At 36.6% G+C, this 13,223-nt stretch overlaps 1 protein-coding gene across 2 annotated transcripts in view; it reads left to right on the top strand.

The window, feature by feature from the left end:
* LOC106873032 (protein crumbs) overlaps nt 1-13,223 on the top strand; it is a 201,573-nt gene that overhangs the window by 180,769 nt on the left and 7,581 nt on the right. The window contains exons 23-28 of one of the 2 annotated variants that reach the window (XM_052972968.1): nt 596-749; nt 2,282-2,395; nt 4,434-4,565; nt 7,072-7,308; nt 9,807-9,911; nt 11,707-11,978. In XM_052972968.1, the coding sequence (XP_052828928.1) occupies nt 596-749; nt 2,282-2,395; nt 4,434-4,565; nt 7,072-7,308; nt 9,807-9,911; nt 11,707-11,978 (1,014 nt within the window). The remainder of the gene's footprint in view (nt 1-595; nt 750-2,281; nt 2,396-4,433; nt 4,566-7,071; nt 7,309-9,806; nt 9,912-11,706; nt 11,979-13,223) is intronic. The other variant, XM_014920238.2, reaches the window with a different exon arrangement.

Here is a 13,223-nt window from a genome sequence, read left to right as displayed (position 1 = left end):
AAACTCTGCCAAATCAGACTGGAGCCTGGTGTTGCCATCCGGTTTCACCAGTCCTCAGTCAAATCGTCCAACCCATGCTAGCATGGAAAGCGGACGTTAAACGATGATGATGATATACACACACACACACACACACACACATATATATATATATATATGTATATATATATATGTATGTATATGTTTGTGTGTCTATGTTTGTTCCCACCACCATCACTTGACAACCGATGTTGGTGTGTTTACATTCCAATAACTTAGCGGTTCAGCAAAAGAGACCAATAGAATAAGTACTGAGCTTACAAAGAATAAGTCCTGGTGTTGATTTGTTTGACTGAAGGTGGTACTCCAGCATGGCTGCAATCAGACGACTGAAACTAGTAAAAGAATGCCCCAGCATGGCCACAGCTCATGAGCTGAAACTAGATAAAATTAAAAAATGAAATGAAATCTATAGAAATCTTCTTGTTCACTTGGGAATTTCAAAAATGTCCTTATCATTAAAAATAGTTTCTTTGATTAATTAATTTATTTATCTATCTATTTACTCATTTATTTATTTATTTATTTATTTATATATTTTCTTCTTCTACTCCAGACTTTTGAAGTTTTCAACTGCTCATGTGATCAAGGCTTTGAAGGAAAAGAATGTGAAATTAAGACAGATTTCTGTGAGAATACTACCTGTAGTGGAAGGGGAAACTGTTCAAATAATGCTGACTTGACTGGCTATGTTTGTAATTGCACTCAGGGTAAGCTGTTGTTGTTTTCCTATGTTTATTAATGGCTGTGATGGTATTTCTGACCTAATAGTTAATGAAACGAGGTAGTAGAGGTGGCTTCTCCTTTGGTAATGTTTCACAGTTAACATGGCCGAATAGTTTAAAAAGTCCACATTGCAATTATAAGGTGCCACCTGCATGGCATCGAAGGTTAATGTTTTCTGGCCTTGTTCCAAAATTTGAACCAGTGTTTCTGAGTTTCATCAGTCAACTCTATGAAGCTGTAAAGCAGTGTTTCTCAAGGTGGGTAACATTTATAAATAGAAGCCAGCGTGTGAACTTGTATGTGGCTGTTCAATTTGTTAGAAATAGCAGCCTGCCGCTGAACTGGCTCCTGTGCGGGTGGCACGTAAAATACACCATTTCGAGCGTGGCCGTTGCCAGTACCGCCTGACTGGCCTTCGTGTGGGTGGCACGTAAAAGCACCCACTACACTCTCAGAGTGGTTGGCATTAGGAAGGGCATCCAGCTGTAGAAACTCTGTCAAATCAGATTGGAGCCTGGTGTAGCCATCTGGTTCCACCAGTCCTCAGTCAAATCGTCCAACCCATGCTAGCATGGAAAGTGGACGTTAAATGACGATGATGATGATCATCATTATCATCATTTAATGTCTGTTTTCCATGCAGGCATAAGTTGAATGGTTTGATGGGAGCTGGCCAGCTGGAGAGCTCCTCAAGCCTCAGTTTTGGTATGCTTTCTATGGCTGGATGCCCTTCCTCACACTAACCACTTTACAGTGTGTACTGGGTGTCTTTTACATGGCACTGGCATGGGTGCTTTATATGTGGCACCAGCATCAGTTAAAAGAACTGGATTTTACTTAATTTATCATATCATCATTTAGAGTCAGCTTTCCATGCTGGCATGGGTTAGACGGCTTGACTGGAATTGGTAAGCCGGAGGGTTACACCAGGTTCCAGTCTGATTTGGCATGGTTTCTACAGCTGGATGCCCTTCCTAATGCCAACCACTCTGAGAATGTAATGAGTACTTTTTATGTGCCACCGGCACAAGTGCCATTTACGTAACACCGGCACAAGTGCCATTTACATAGCACCGGCAATGGTCATGACTATGATTTCATGGGTGTCATTTACATCAGGGGTTTTCAAACTTTTTGACTTGCGGACCCCTTTATATTTCAGGCTTTACCTTAGGGACCTCCCTTATAAACGCTTATGAAATTTATACATGAATATTTGCTTAAAATAACATATATTTTTACATTTATTTATTTAACAGTATTTAACAAATAGGTTTATTGTCAATTAAAAGATTTCGATTAAAAAACATATAAAATCAAATTGCCCATAAAAAGTATTTGCTGTCCACGGACCCCCTGTGATCCGCGGACCACAGTTTGAAAACCCCTGATTTACATGACACTAGCAGCAGCCACAACTATGATCTCACTTGGCTTGACAAGTCTTGCCAAGCACAACATATCACCAATGGTCTCAGTCACCTGTCAATTTATGTTTTTTAAAATTTTCTTTCAGGATACGAAGGCATTGATTGTGAGTCGAAAATCGATTATTGTAAGGGTTCTCCTTGTAAGAATGGTGGAACATGTAAAGAGAAAGGGTTTGCATATGTGTGCCACTGTGCTAGTGGTAAGTACTTTTCCACAGTCAAATTTTACTATGATTGTCTGGGTTTGATGATAGGACAAAATGTAACACTTTCTGGAACAGGTACACATGCACTCACATATACATACACAACTGCATGTGTATATAGACTTACACTTTTGCACATAGAGACACAAACACATACTCTCCCTCTCTCTCTCTGAGACACACACACACACACACACTGATACGCTTTGGCACAAGCATTTACTCAGGTCTTCACAATACCCACCCATCCACTCTCTGCTTCTCTCACACACACACACACACACACTAATGCACTTTGACACAAGCATTTACACAAATCTTCACAACATCCACCCATCCGCTCCCCCCCCTCTCTTTCACTCTCAAACACAGTAAAAGCATTATTTACATGCTTTGACATAAACATACACTATCATATCTTCACTCACACTACCATGTCTTGACATACATGCTCACTCCCTCTCTCTCTCACATACACACACATGCATATACACAGGGCTTTCTTAGCAGCTTCATAAGCCCTTGGGTATATCAGTGTGCTGGGTCATCTCGTATTTAATTATTGACAGCAAGCCATAACTTGCACAGATCTGAATTGGGTCCCTAAACCTGTGATGCCCCTGGATAACTTTCTAGCGCGCACATACCTCAAAACAGCCCTGCATAAAGCCACACTCTTTTCCCTTGTTCACACACGCATGCATACTAACAAAAGTATTTACATACTTTGACGTTATTTATATTCAGCAACATGCTCTCACACACACATCTCAATATACACACTGACGTATCTTCACATATTTACTAACATGTCTTTACTCAGTCACTCATTCTTATATCAACACGTTGCTACACTTTGAAGCATTTATATTGGCATAAACATACACTGACACATCTTCATGCACACATACACACGCAAACTCTCTCTCTCTCTCTAGCATGTCTTAACACAAACATCGACTATAATAATACTCTTGTGTTTTTCTCCATCACAACATATGAATGAGAAAGGAAGGGGTGATAGATGAATAAGGAAGGAAGGGGTGATGGGAAACTGGTAGTGGGATGATAGAAATTTTATGGTGAAAAAAATCAAACAGCGTTTCAACTCTGAGTATATGTGTGTGTATGTAAAAGGGAGGTATATGAATGTGTGTGTGTGTGTGTCTGTGCAATGGAAGTGGGATGGTGAACATTCAATGCTGAAAAGAAAAATCAAACAGCATTTCAACTCTTTGCGAGTATATGTGTGTGCATGTACAAGGGAAGTATGTGAACGTTTAAATATGTAAACCAGTGTTCTTTCAGTATCAAACGATGATCCATGTTACATCTCAAAATACAACCACAAGCAAACATTGACAAGTGTATTAATTTGATTTACCATCCATATTCTAGCTTTTGTCCTTATTTATATATAAAATATTACAATTAGCTGTCTTTTTTGACGGTACAGGGTCAGCTAGTAGATTTATAATATCCAAGCTCACACAGGCAGGTTGTGTGGTAGCAACTGCATGGTTTCAGGTTCAGTCCCACTGTGTGACACCTTGTTCAACCAAACCCTTGTGAGTGGATTTGGTAGATAGAAATTAAAAGAAGCGTTATGTATGTGTGTGTATGAAGACATGTTGGTGTATGTTACTGTCTCCTTGCTTTGATGTTGCAAGATAGTTGTAAATGAGTGTCACCATCATACAAGCAGTGATATTTCATTTCAAGTCTTCTATGAAAATCATGTCTAGCCATTGAGAAATATTACCTTACTTGGAAACAGGTGAGTATTGGCAATAGGAAGGGCATTCAGCTGTAGAAAAATTCACCTTAATAAATTGTGTCCTACCCATGCAAACCTGTAAAAGTGGATGTCAAAATGATGAGGATCATCTTCACACAGATATGCCTGCATGTGTGCACACATGCTCACACACACACACACACACGCACACACACACCAGAATATTATTTGATATTAGTTTTTTATTTGTAAATTTGTAGAAATCCAAATATTTTATCCTTTTTCCTTTGTCAGGTTGGAATGGTCAGAACTGTACTGAAGACATAAACGAGTGCGGCAACAGAACAGAATGGTGCCAAAATCAAGGTGTATGCACGAATACGCCGGGGTCTTTTATATGTGATTGTGATGGTACTGGCTTCGGAGGTATGTTTAGAACTAAAAGTTTTCTTTTCAATATTCTTCTTCTCTACTTTCTGAATATGACAGTTCTGTGTCTGGATACTTCAGACAACCATGATGCTGCTATATATATATTCATGAGTAGATATGCAGAACAGTGACTGAAAGTAAGCAAAATTAGATGCAGTTCAAATATGTTAGACAGAAAAAATTCTTGCTGGAGACAAAAAATTCTTGCTTGGGTGTTTTACGATTGTTTTATTTCAATCAACAATTTTTTTCCATGACAAACTGCAGTGAATATAGATATGGGTATATGTATGTATATTTTAACCCCCCCCCCCCCACACACACAGACAGACTCTCTCTCAAGTGAATGGAAAAATGAAAGCAGTCTGAGGCAAAAATAGTAACAAGCATATTGAATTACATAGAAGCAATGAAAGATCTTTAATGTGGTTGCTTGTTTGACCTACTCGAAATAGAAAACCAAATTGTCTTAAAAAACATATCCTATTGTCTTAACTAATGGATGCATTGGATAATTTAGTTCTAGATACCCTACGTGTGGAAAATATGAAGTGCAGATGTTCACAGCTGAATGTCTTTGGTTACAGATCTCCTCAATTAATGTGGTGACTAACATCAGAACAAGACATCAATATTAGAACTTCTGACAGGACTCGGAAACCATTCAGTTATTGCTTGCTGGGTAACAAATTATAAATTATACTACAGAGCACCTTCCACTTCATTGCCTCATATCGGATATCATAGAAGAAACAAATGATAGTACCCAGTTTGAAAAGATGACATAGCTGGTAATTTATGGCATAAATGGGTGCATGGTTACCCTGGAAGCAAATTATACTAAATTCAAACCCTTAATATATAATTTGAAGAAAGAGAACAATGGATGCTTTATGGTAGCACAGTTGCCTCCTTAACAATGCATATAAAGTTCAAGTCCTGTCAGTGTCCTATTGCTTTTATTCTCCCATGTTTGTCCTAATAATATTAAATATAATTATTTTACCAGTTAATTCATAAATTATTAATTTCGCTTTATTTTTCAATTTACATTTTGAACTGTCTATTCTCCAACTCTTGTTGGGCCTTCTCACCTGGGTTTTGACTAGACAACTATAGGTCTCCCATTATATAATCAGTATTACATGATATTGGAAGGAAGGTCTGGGGAGAATTATCTAAATTTACTTATTCAGAGAAGATAAGAATTTGTTTTATCATATACATTAGCACAGTGCTAACAATATGTGTTTCATGGTGCAATTGGTAGCCCAGTCACCTTAATAATACATATGTGTGTGCCTATTGCTTTTTTTTTCTCTCTCTCTCATATTTGTTATTATAATATTAAACATTATTATCTTACCAGTTCGTTCATAAACAATTAATTCTTCTTCATTTTTCTGTTTACATTTTGAACTATCTATTCTTCAGCCATTTTGACAAGATGACTATAGGTTTTTCATTATTTTCATTATATAATCAATATTACATAATCACAAGGTGGCAAGCTGACAGAATCATTAGCATGTCAGACAAAAAGCTTAGTGGCATTTTGTCTGTCTTTCCATTGTGAGTTCAAATTCCACCAAGTTCAACTTTGCTTTCCATCCTTTCGATGTCAATAAAATAAGTACCAGCTGAAAACTGGGGTCGGTATTATTGACTGATCCTCTTCCCCTGAACTTGCTGGCCTTGTGCCAAAATTTGAAACCAATATTACATAATGATTGCTCTCTTCCATATTTACCAACTTATATGGTTCGTCATGCAAATGTTGTTGAAACAGATGGAAACCATGGAACAAATGTGATTCCACCAACTCTGCTTTTCATTGGTCATGTGTGTGTGTGTGTGTATATATATATATATATATATAAATATATATGCACACACACACAGGCAAGAGGTTGCTGAAAAGTTCCTGGCCTTAAGGATATTGTGAAAAGCCTGGTTGGAAGCCCAACCTTCCAAGTTCTTTTACAGGGCTCAGAAAAATTGAAGGACTGCTGCAATAAGTGTGGATCTGAGAAAGGGAATAAAATCACAATTAACTGATCCTCCTGTATTTTCTTTTACCCAAAGCTAGGAACTTTTCAGCCCCACCTCATGTGCAAGTATATATGTGTATGTATATGGTGTTTCTGCCTCAACAAAATTTGCCCAATACACAGTAAAGTGGTTGGCAAATGAATGGAGAAAGCCTGAGGTTGAGAGGACCCTTTAGCCTTGTCCTGTGTAGCACATGACAACTTCTCTAATTCTACCCAGTACACTCTGTGTGATGGTTGGTGATGGAAGAGGCATCCAGCCTTACAAACCAAAGCAAACCAAATACGTACTCAAATGTAGTAAAAGACACTTGCCCAAGGTGCTACATAGTTTGGAGTAAACCCAAAACACAGCCACTCCTGCACCTGCCTGTTAACTGTTTTCATTTTTTGATTGAGCTGAAAGTGTTGCTGCAGCAATGTTTTGTTTGATTTCTATTTTTCCCCAGGTTATCTTTGTTCAGAAGACATAGATGAATGTCGAGATGCAGAAAAGAATCCATGTCAACATAACTCGACATGTGACAATATCGTTGGCAGTTACTTTTGTGATTGCATTCCTGAGCTAGGCTTTGAGGGTAAAAGCTGTGACATTCCAAGTTGTCATAACATTCATTGTCACTATGGCAGTGAATGTATTGTCACAGATGATGCCTGGTTCTGTCTCTGCCCAAAGTATTTTGAAGGTAGACTTCAATCTTGCTGCCCATCTAGTGTAGCACCTCCTTAAATATTGTCAACTTACTATCAGACTCATAGAAAATGCTCCAAGTCAAACTCTGTATTTCAGCACTTTTTTCCCCTCCATTGCACTATAATCTTCTGAATATGGCTTCCAACAACTATTCACCTGCTATTTGTGATTATTTCTTGTATTATCTTAGTAAACACCTCCCAAAAGCTCCTTTCTACTTCACCAATCCTGTCCTTCTACTCTCTACAGTTGTAGAATTAAAGATTTTGCTGTTTAACATTAAAAACAATATATCACCATTATCACTTCATTCAATGTTTATTCTGGTGAAACACTTGCTATGTGTAGGCTGAATTTTCCTGTCTTCATGTTTTTTTGATAAGTGGCAACTGTGATTTTATGAGCTACAGTTACAGTATGCAATAAATATATGTATATGTGTTGTGGCTTATGTGTGCAAATGTTACAGTTGATTAATGCATGATTACAAGAAAGTGTATAAAGTTTATGTGTGTTTAGACATTAAATATATAAGGAAATTTGTATCATAGTTTCACTGGTATTTAAATGGGTATCTACAATCCTGTATGGGTGTGAGGTATCAGGTGAACCTAATTACCTAATTTACCTCCAACAAACATGTGTGTGTATGCAGGAAATAAATTCAAGAAACTAATTTTGTACAATTGGTGCTAACTGATAAACCTATAAAATATGTCACTCAGAGGGTGGACAGTATTTTAATTTTTTTATACCAAATAATGTCAGCTAGTTCAGCCTTTCTACTAATTAATGCGACACTTGAGTGATTATTCAGAAATGACTATAGATAAAACTACTACCAAGTCAACCAGATCTGTAGCTACCTTAACTTTGATGATGTGTTGTTAGAAGTAGATCTTCTTATTAACACTTTACATCCACTCTTCCATGATTTTTCTGAGATAGTGTTTTACAGTTGGATGCCTTCCTGTCACTGAGATACAATCTTCTTAATGCCAACTAGATTGTTGTCATTCAACTCTCAATTATTATAATACATGACCTTTGAATATCAGCTTGAACTCATAAAATACGGTTTTTCCCTAGTGGTAGCTTTCGGTCTTACAGTGACTTTTTCCTGGCTGGTTAAATATCTGATCACTTTCAAACTTTTATTGCTTGTAAAAAGATAGAATTTTTATGATGTCAGCAAAATATAAACTCACTAGTGTGCTTGTGCAAAGCAAATAATATTTTGTATTCAATTGCATTGTTAGGACACCACTGAAGGTCTTGTCTTCATTTGTTAATTAAAGAAAGAAATATACTAGAATGGCTTTTGGTTGACTTCATTTCATTCTGTGTACAATTATATCTTTTTCTTGTGAAGTCATGTGTAAGCGTCAGGCTTACAATCATGAGGTTGTGAGTTTGATTCCTGGACCAGGATACGTGTGTTGTGTTCTTGAGCAAGACATTTTATTTCACGTTGCTCGAGTTCACTTGGCTGTAGAAACAAGTTATATTGGCCTTTGCTCTTTACCTTTCCTTTGGACAATATTGGTGGCATTTGAGAGAGGGGACTGGTATGCATGGATGTCTGCTGGTCTTCTACAAACAACTTTGTCCAGACTTATGCCTTGGATAGAAACTTTCATGATAATTTGTGACCAAAGAGGATCTTTATATCATTTACCATTTATATGTTTTTACTAGTTCTCTGAACTATTAATCAAATCTGTCCCTTGAAGATAAAAGACTGAACTAAGGTGTATAAAAACTACAACCAGTTTAAGAGCCGATACTAAAATTCACCTGAAGATATGTTTTTATGCCTATAGAGTTATAAATACAAAAAATGTAGTTATAAAATTACGTTGTTGGTTGTGTGTGTGATCAATCTGTTTACCTGTAAATTGGGCCTCATAATGTTAGGCAGATAACCATTGATATAAATCCATCTTTTTTATGTTTCATTGAGATGGTTAACATTTGATGTCTCACTTCATAAATATCTTCATATTCAAACACAAGAAATCCTGTTGTTTCCATAAAATGCAATTATGAAAGAAGGATCAGAGAGAATTATCTCAGTTTTCTTATTCAGAAAAGATTTGTTTGTCATACACATCAGCAAGGTGCCAACACTGTAACATGGTTTGGTATAGCAAATTGTTTGATACAGAAGATATTAGCAGAAATGACTTTCTAGAAAACTCTTTATTCATAATATAGTCATGACTATTCTGGAAGAAGTTTAAACTGTTTTTAAAATCCAGAATTGTAGTCCTTTGCTAGAAATGCAGCAGAAGTGAATTCAGAAGCTGGTTTTTGGTGAAATAGTGTTTTTTAAGAGCTTCATGTTAGAAATGGAAAGAAGGGATTTGAATATGTCAAAAGTACAGTTTTTATATCTGAATACTTTGAATATAATTTAGTGATGAGAATGATGAAACTATTTAATTGTATAACTTCTCATGTTATTTTTTGTTTTGTTTTTGACTGAAGGAGTATTTTGCCAGTGTAAAGGTCCTTGTATTTCTGAACCGTGTCAAAATGGTACATGTATTCAAGATTGTACTGCACAAAACTATACGTGTCAGTGTGCAGACGGTGAGTATTCTCTAGTTACATTTTACTAATTCTAAATGAAAACTGAACCTAAAGCTATTTAGTGTTTGGCCTTATTGAGTAAATTTATGATCGAAAGCATTCTAATTGTGACCATCTATCTAGTATTTCTTTTTTTCTGTGAGCAGTTGTAGGCAACTTGTAAGTTATTCATCTCACTAATGAGACTATAGAGTTTGTTATTTTCTGTCACTCAAATGCCAAAGAAATAAAAAGATGACTAAATAAGAGCAGAATCTTTTCTAAATGCAAGTCCTGAATTGTAGGCTGATGTATGTCATCTGTATTTGGTCACCAAAGGGGTTGTTCAGCAATGTGTAGTGACTGAATAATGTACATTATTACATTGTACTCCTACAGAGATTTATGGACTCTGCTTCTGAAAGCATGCAACATAAGTCCATCATCATCATTTAACGTCCACTTTCCATGCTAGCATAGGTTGGACGATTTGACTGGGGACTGGCGAACCAGACGGCTACACCAGACTCCAATCTGATCTGGCAGAGTTTCTACAGCTGGATGCCCTTCCTAACGTCAATCACTCCAAGAGTGTAGTGGGTGCTTTTTATGTGCCACCGGCATGAGGGCCAGTCTGGCAGTACTGGCAACGGCCACGCTCAAATGGTGTTGTTTTACGTGCCACCTGCACAGGAGTCAGTCCAATGTTTTGTTCACATGCCACTGGCATGAGTGCCAGTAAGGCGAAGCTAAATAGTCTTCAATTGTAACTTGTAAATGCTTTATAATGAAGAGAGTTCAATGATAACGGTGGTTATTACATACACATCAGTGTTCTTTACACTTATAAATGAAGTGTTTGTGGATATAAATATGCACAAATGTAAGTATCAGTGCTACTAGGTATACAATTAAGATACAAATACCATATTTTATGGTACATAAGATGCATTTTTTTTTTCCCTAAAAAAATGTCTCGAAAAAATTGCCCTTGGTCCTATACACAAAGTTGGGCCTAGATTACATGATTTAATCTAGTAAAATCTTCTTTCCTGAATATGCATTGCTGAAATTGAGGTGCATTTAATATACCTATACATCTTTTATGCCTTCAAATATTATATCAATCTGGCCATATCTGGCCCCAAATTTTCTACCTGGCCAGATTTGCCCCCCCCACCACCACCACCACACACCATCCTAACAATGTCATTGTAATAATAAGCAATCACATCATTAAAATTTCAAAACTGCAAGATAATGTATGATTAATTCAAAACAACCTGAATAAATAAAGATTACATTTGACAGAGTCAGCTGAATGCAAAAGGGTTAGGCTATCCACCTGACACAAATCCCACTGACGAATCTGTCCTTAACGTACAGTTACCTACAAAACTCTATACCTGCTCTTCCACTTGTCAGTCTTTATCCTGATTGGATAGTTTGGTAGTCCTTGACTACCAATATTATTTTTTGTTATGCTTTATGGAAGTTCTGAGCAAATGATTATAGTAATCTACAATCAAAAATGCTTTCAATGTTACAGAGTGAGTATCTTTGGTTTATTGTTTCCATAGTCAGATAGGGTTGCTTACTTAGATGCTATTCTATCAACAGTTGTACAAGTGTGTGTGTGTTTTTGATAGCCAGTGTCCGTGAATGAACTCAATATGTTAGACACTATGGTTATATATACCCCAATACCCCGATTAAATTATTGTATATAAAAGTATATATATATATATATATATATATATATATATATATACCTGTGTGTGTTAATATTTCTAACTACTTTCTTTATTGACTACAGGTTTCGAGGGTCGTCTCTGTGATCAAGATATAGATGAATGCAAAATGAATCCTTGCCAAAATGGTGGCTCATGTAAAAACAATGTGGGAAGCTATGTTTGTATTTGTCCAAATAATTATCTAGGGAATAATTGTCATCTAGAAGATCCATGTTCAAAAAATCCTTGCCAGAATAAAGGAAACTGTTCTTATCAGCCCAGTCAAGATAAAACCAAACCTAATTTCACATGCGCTTGTTTTCCGGGTTACAGTGGGAGTTCATGTTCTGCTGTGGTGAGTTTTAATTTATTCTTATTTTGTTGTTGTTGTTGTCCATGTCTGTTCTGATCTAAAATATTCCAGTGATCAAAATGACATTCCAGTCATGACCATCTCAGACCATATTGTTTGATATGTCCCTTCTTTTTTTTTTAATATGTAGTATGTGTGTGTCTTGGTGTCCGTGTTTGTCCCCCACCACTGCTGGACAATCAGTGTTGGTGTATTTATGCCTGGTAACTTAGCGGTTTGACAAAAGAGACCAATAAAATAAGTACCAGGCTTGGAAAACAAAAAACCAGTACAATGGTCGATTTGTTCAACTAAAATCTCCCAAGGTTGTGTCCCAGCATGGCCGCAGTCTAACGACCAAAACTAGTAAAAGATAAATGTTACATATACACACACACACACAAACACACACGATGGACTCCTGCACACTTTCCATGTATCGAATTCACTCACAGATCAATTGTAGAAGATACCTGCTGAAGGTGCCATGCTTTGAAGATCTAATCTGGAGCCATATGGTTGGTTACAAAGCAGACGTTTTAACCTATATATTTTGTCTTTCAAGCTTTTTATTTATCAGCCACCTTATGTTCTAACTATAAAAGGTGACTGACTTTTAATATACCTCACTCCAAAAGTCAATAACTATTAATGAGAAAGTGGTTAATGTTAAGAATGGCCTCCAGCTATACTTAACCCTGTTTCATATCATCTAATTCTGGAGACTGATAAAAACATAAGTAATTAAATAGATAAATAAATAAGAAAGGCACAAGCATGGTTGTGTGGTTGAGAAGCTTACTTCTCAACCATGTGGTTTTGGATTCAATCCAGCTGTGTGGCACCTTGGGCATGTGTCTTTTTGGGGCAACCAAAGCCATCTGAGTGGATTTGATTGACAGAAACTGGAAGAATCTGTGTATGTGTGTGTGTATGTATGTGTACACAACGCACACACACACATATATATATTCTTTTATTCTTTTACTTGTTTCAGTCATTTGACTGCGGCCATGCTGGAGCACCACCTTGAAGTGTTTTTCTCGAACAAACCAACCTCAGGACTTATTTTTTTAAGCCTAGTACTTATTCTATTAGTCTTGTTTGCCAAACTGCTAGTTACAGGGATGTAAATACACCAACACCAGTTGTCAAGAGGTAATGAGGGGACAAACACAGACACAGATATACACACACACACACACACACACACACATATATATACATATAATATATATACATATATAT

Source organism: Octopus bimaculoides, chromosome 1 (assembly GCF_001194135.2).
Source record: "Octopus bimaculoides isolate UCB-OBI-ISO-001 chromosome 1, ASM119413v2, whole genome shotgun sequence".
NCBI lineage: Eukaryota > Metazoa > Mollusca > Cephalopoda > Octopoda > Octopodidae > Octopus > Octopus bimaculoides.
This window is presented reverse-complemented; position numbering and strand designations above follow the sequence as displayed.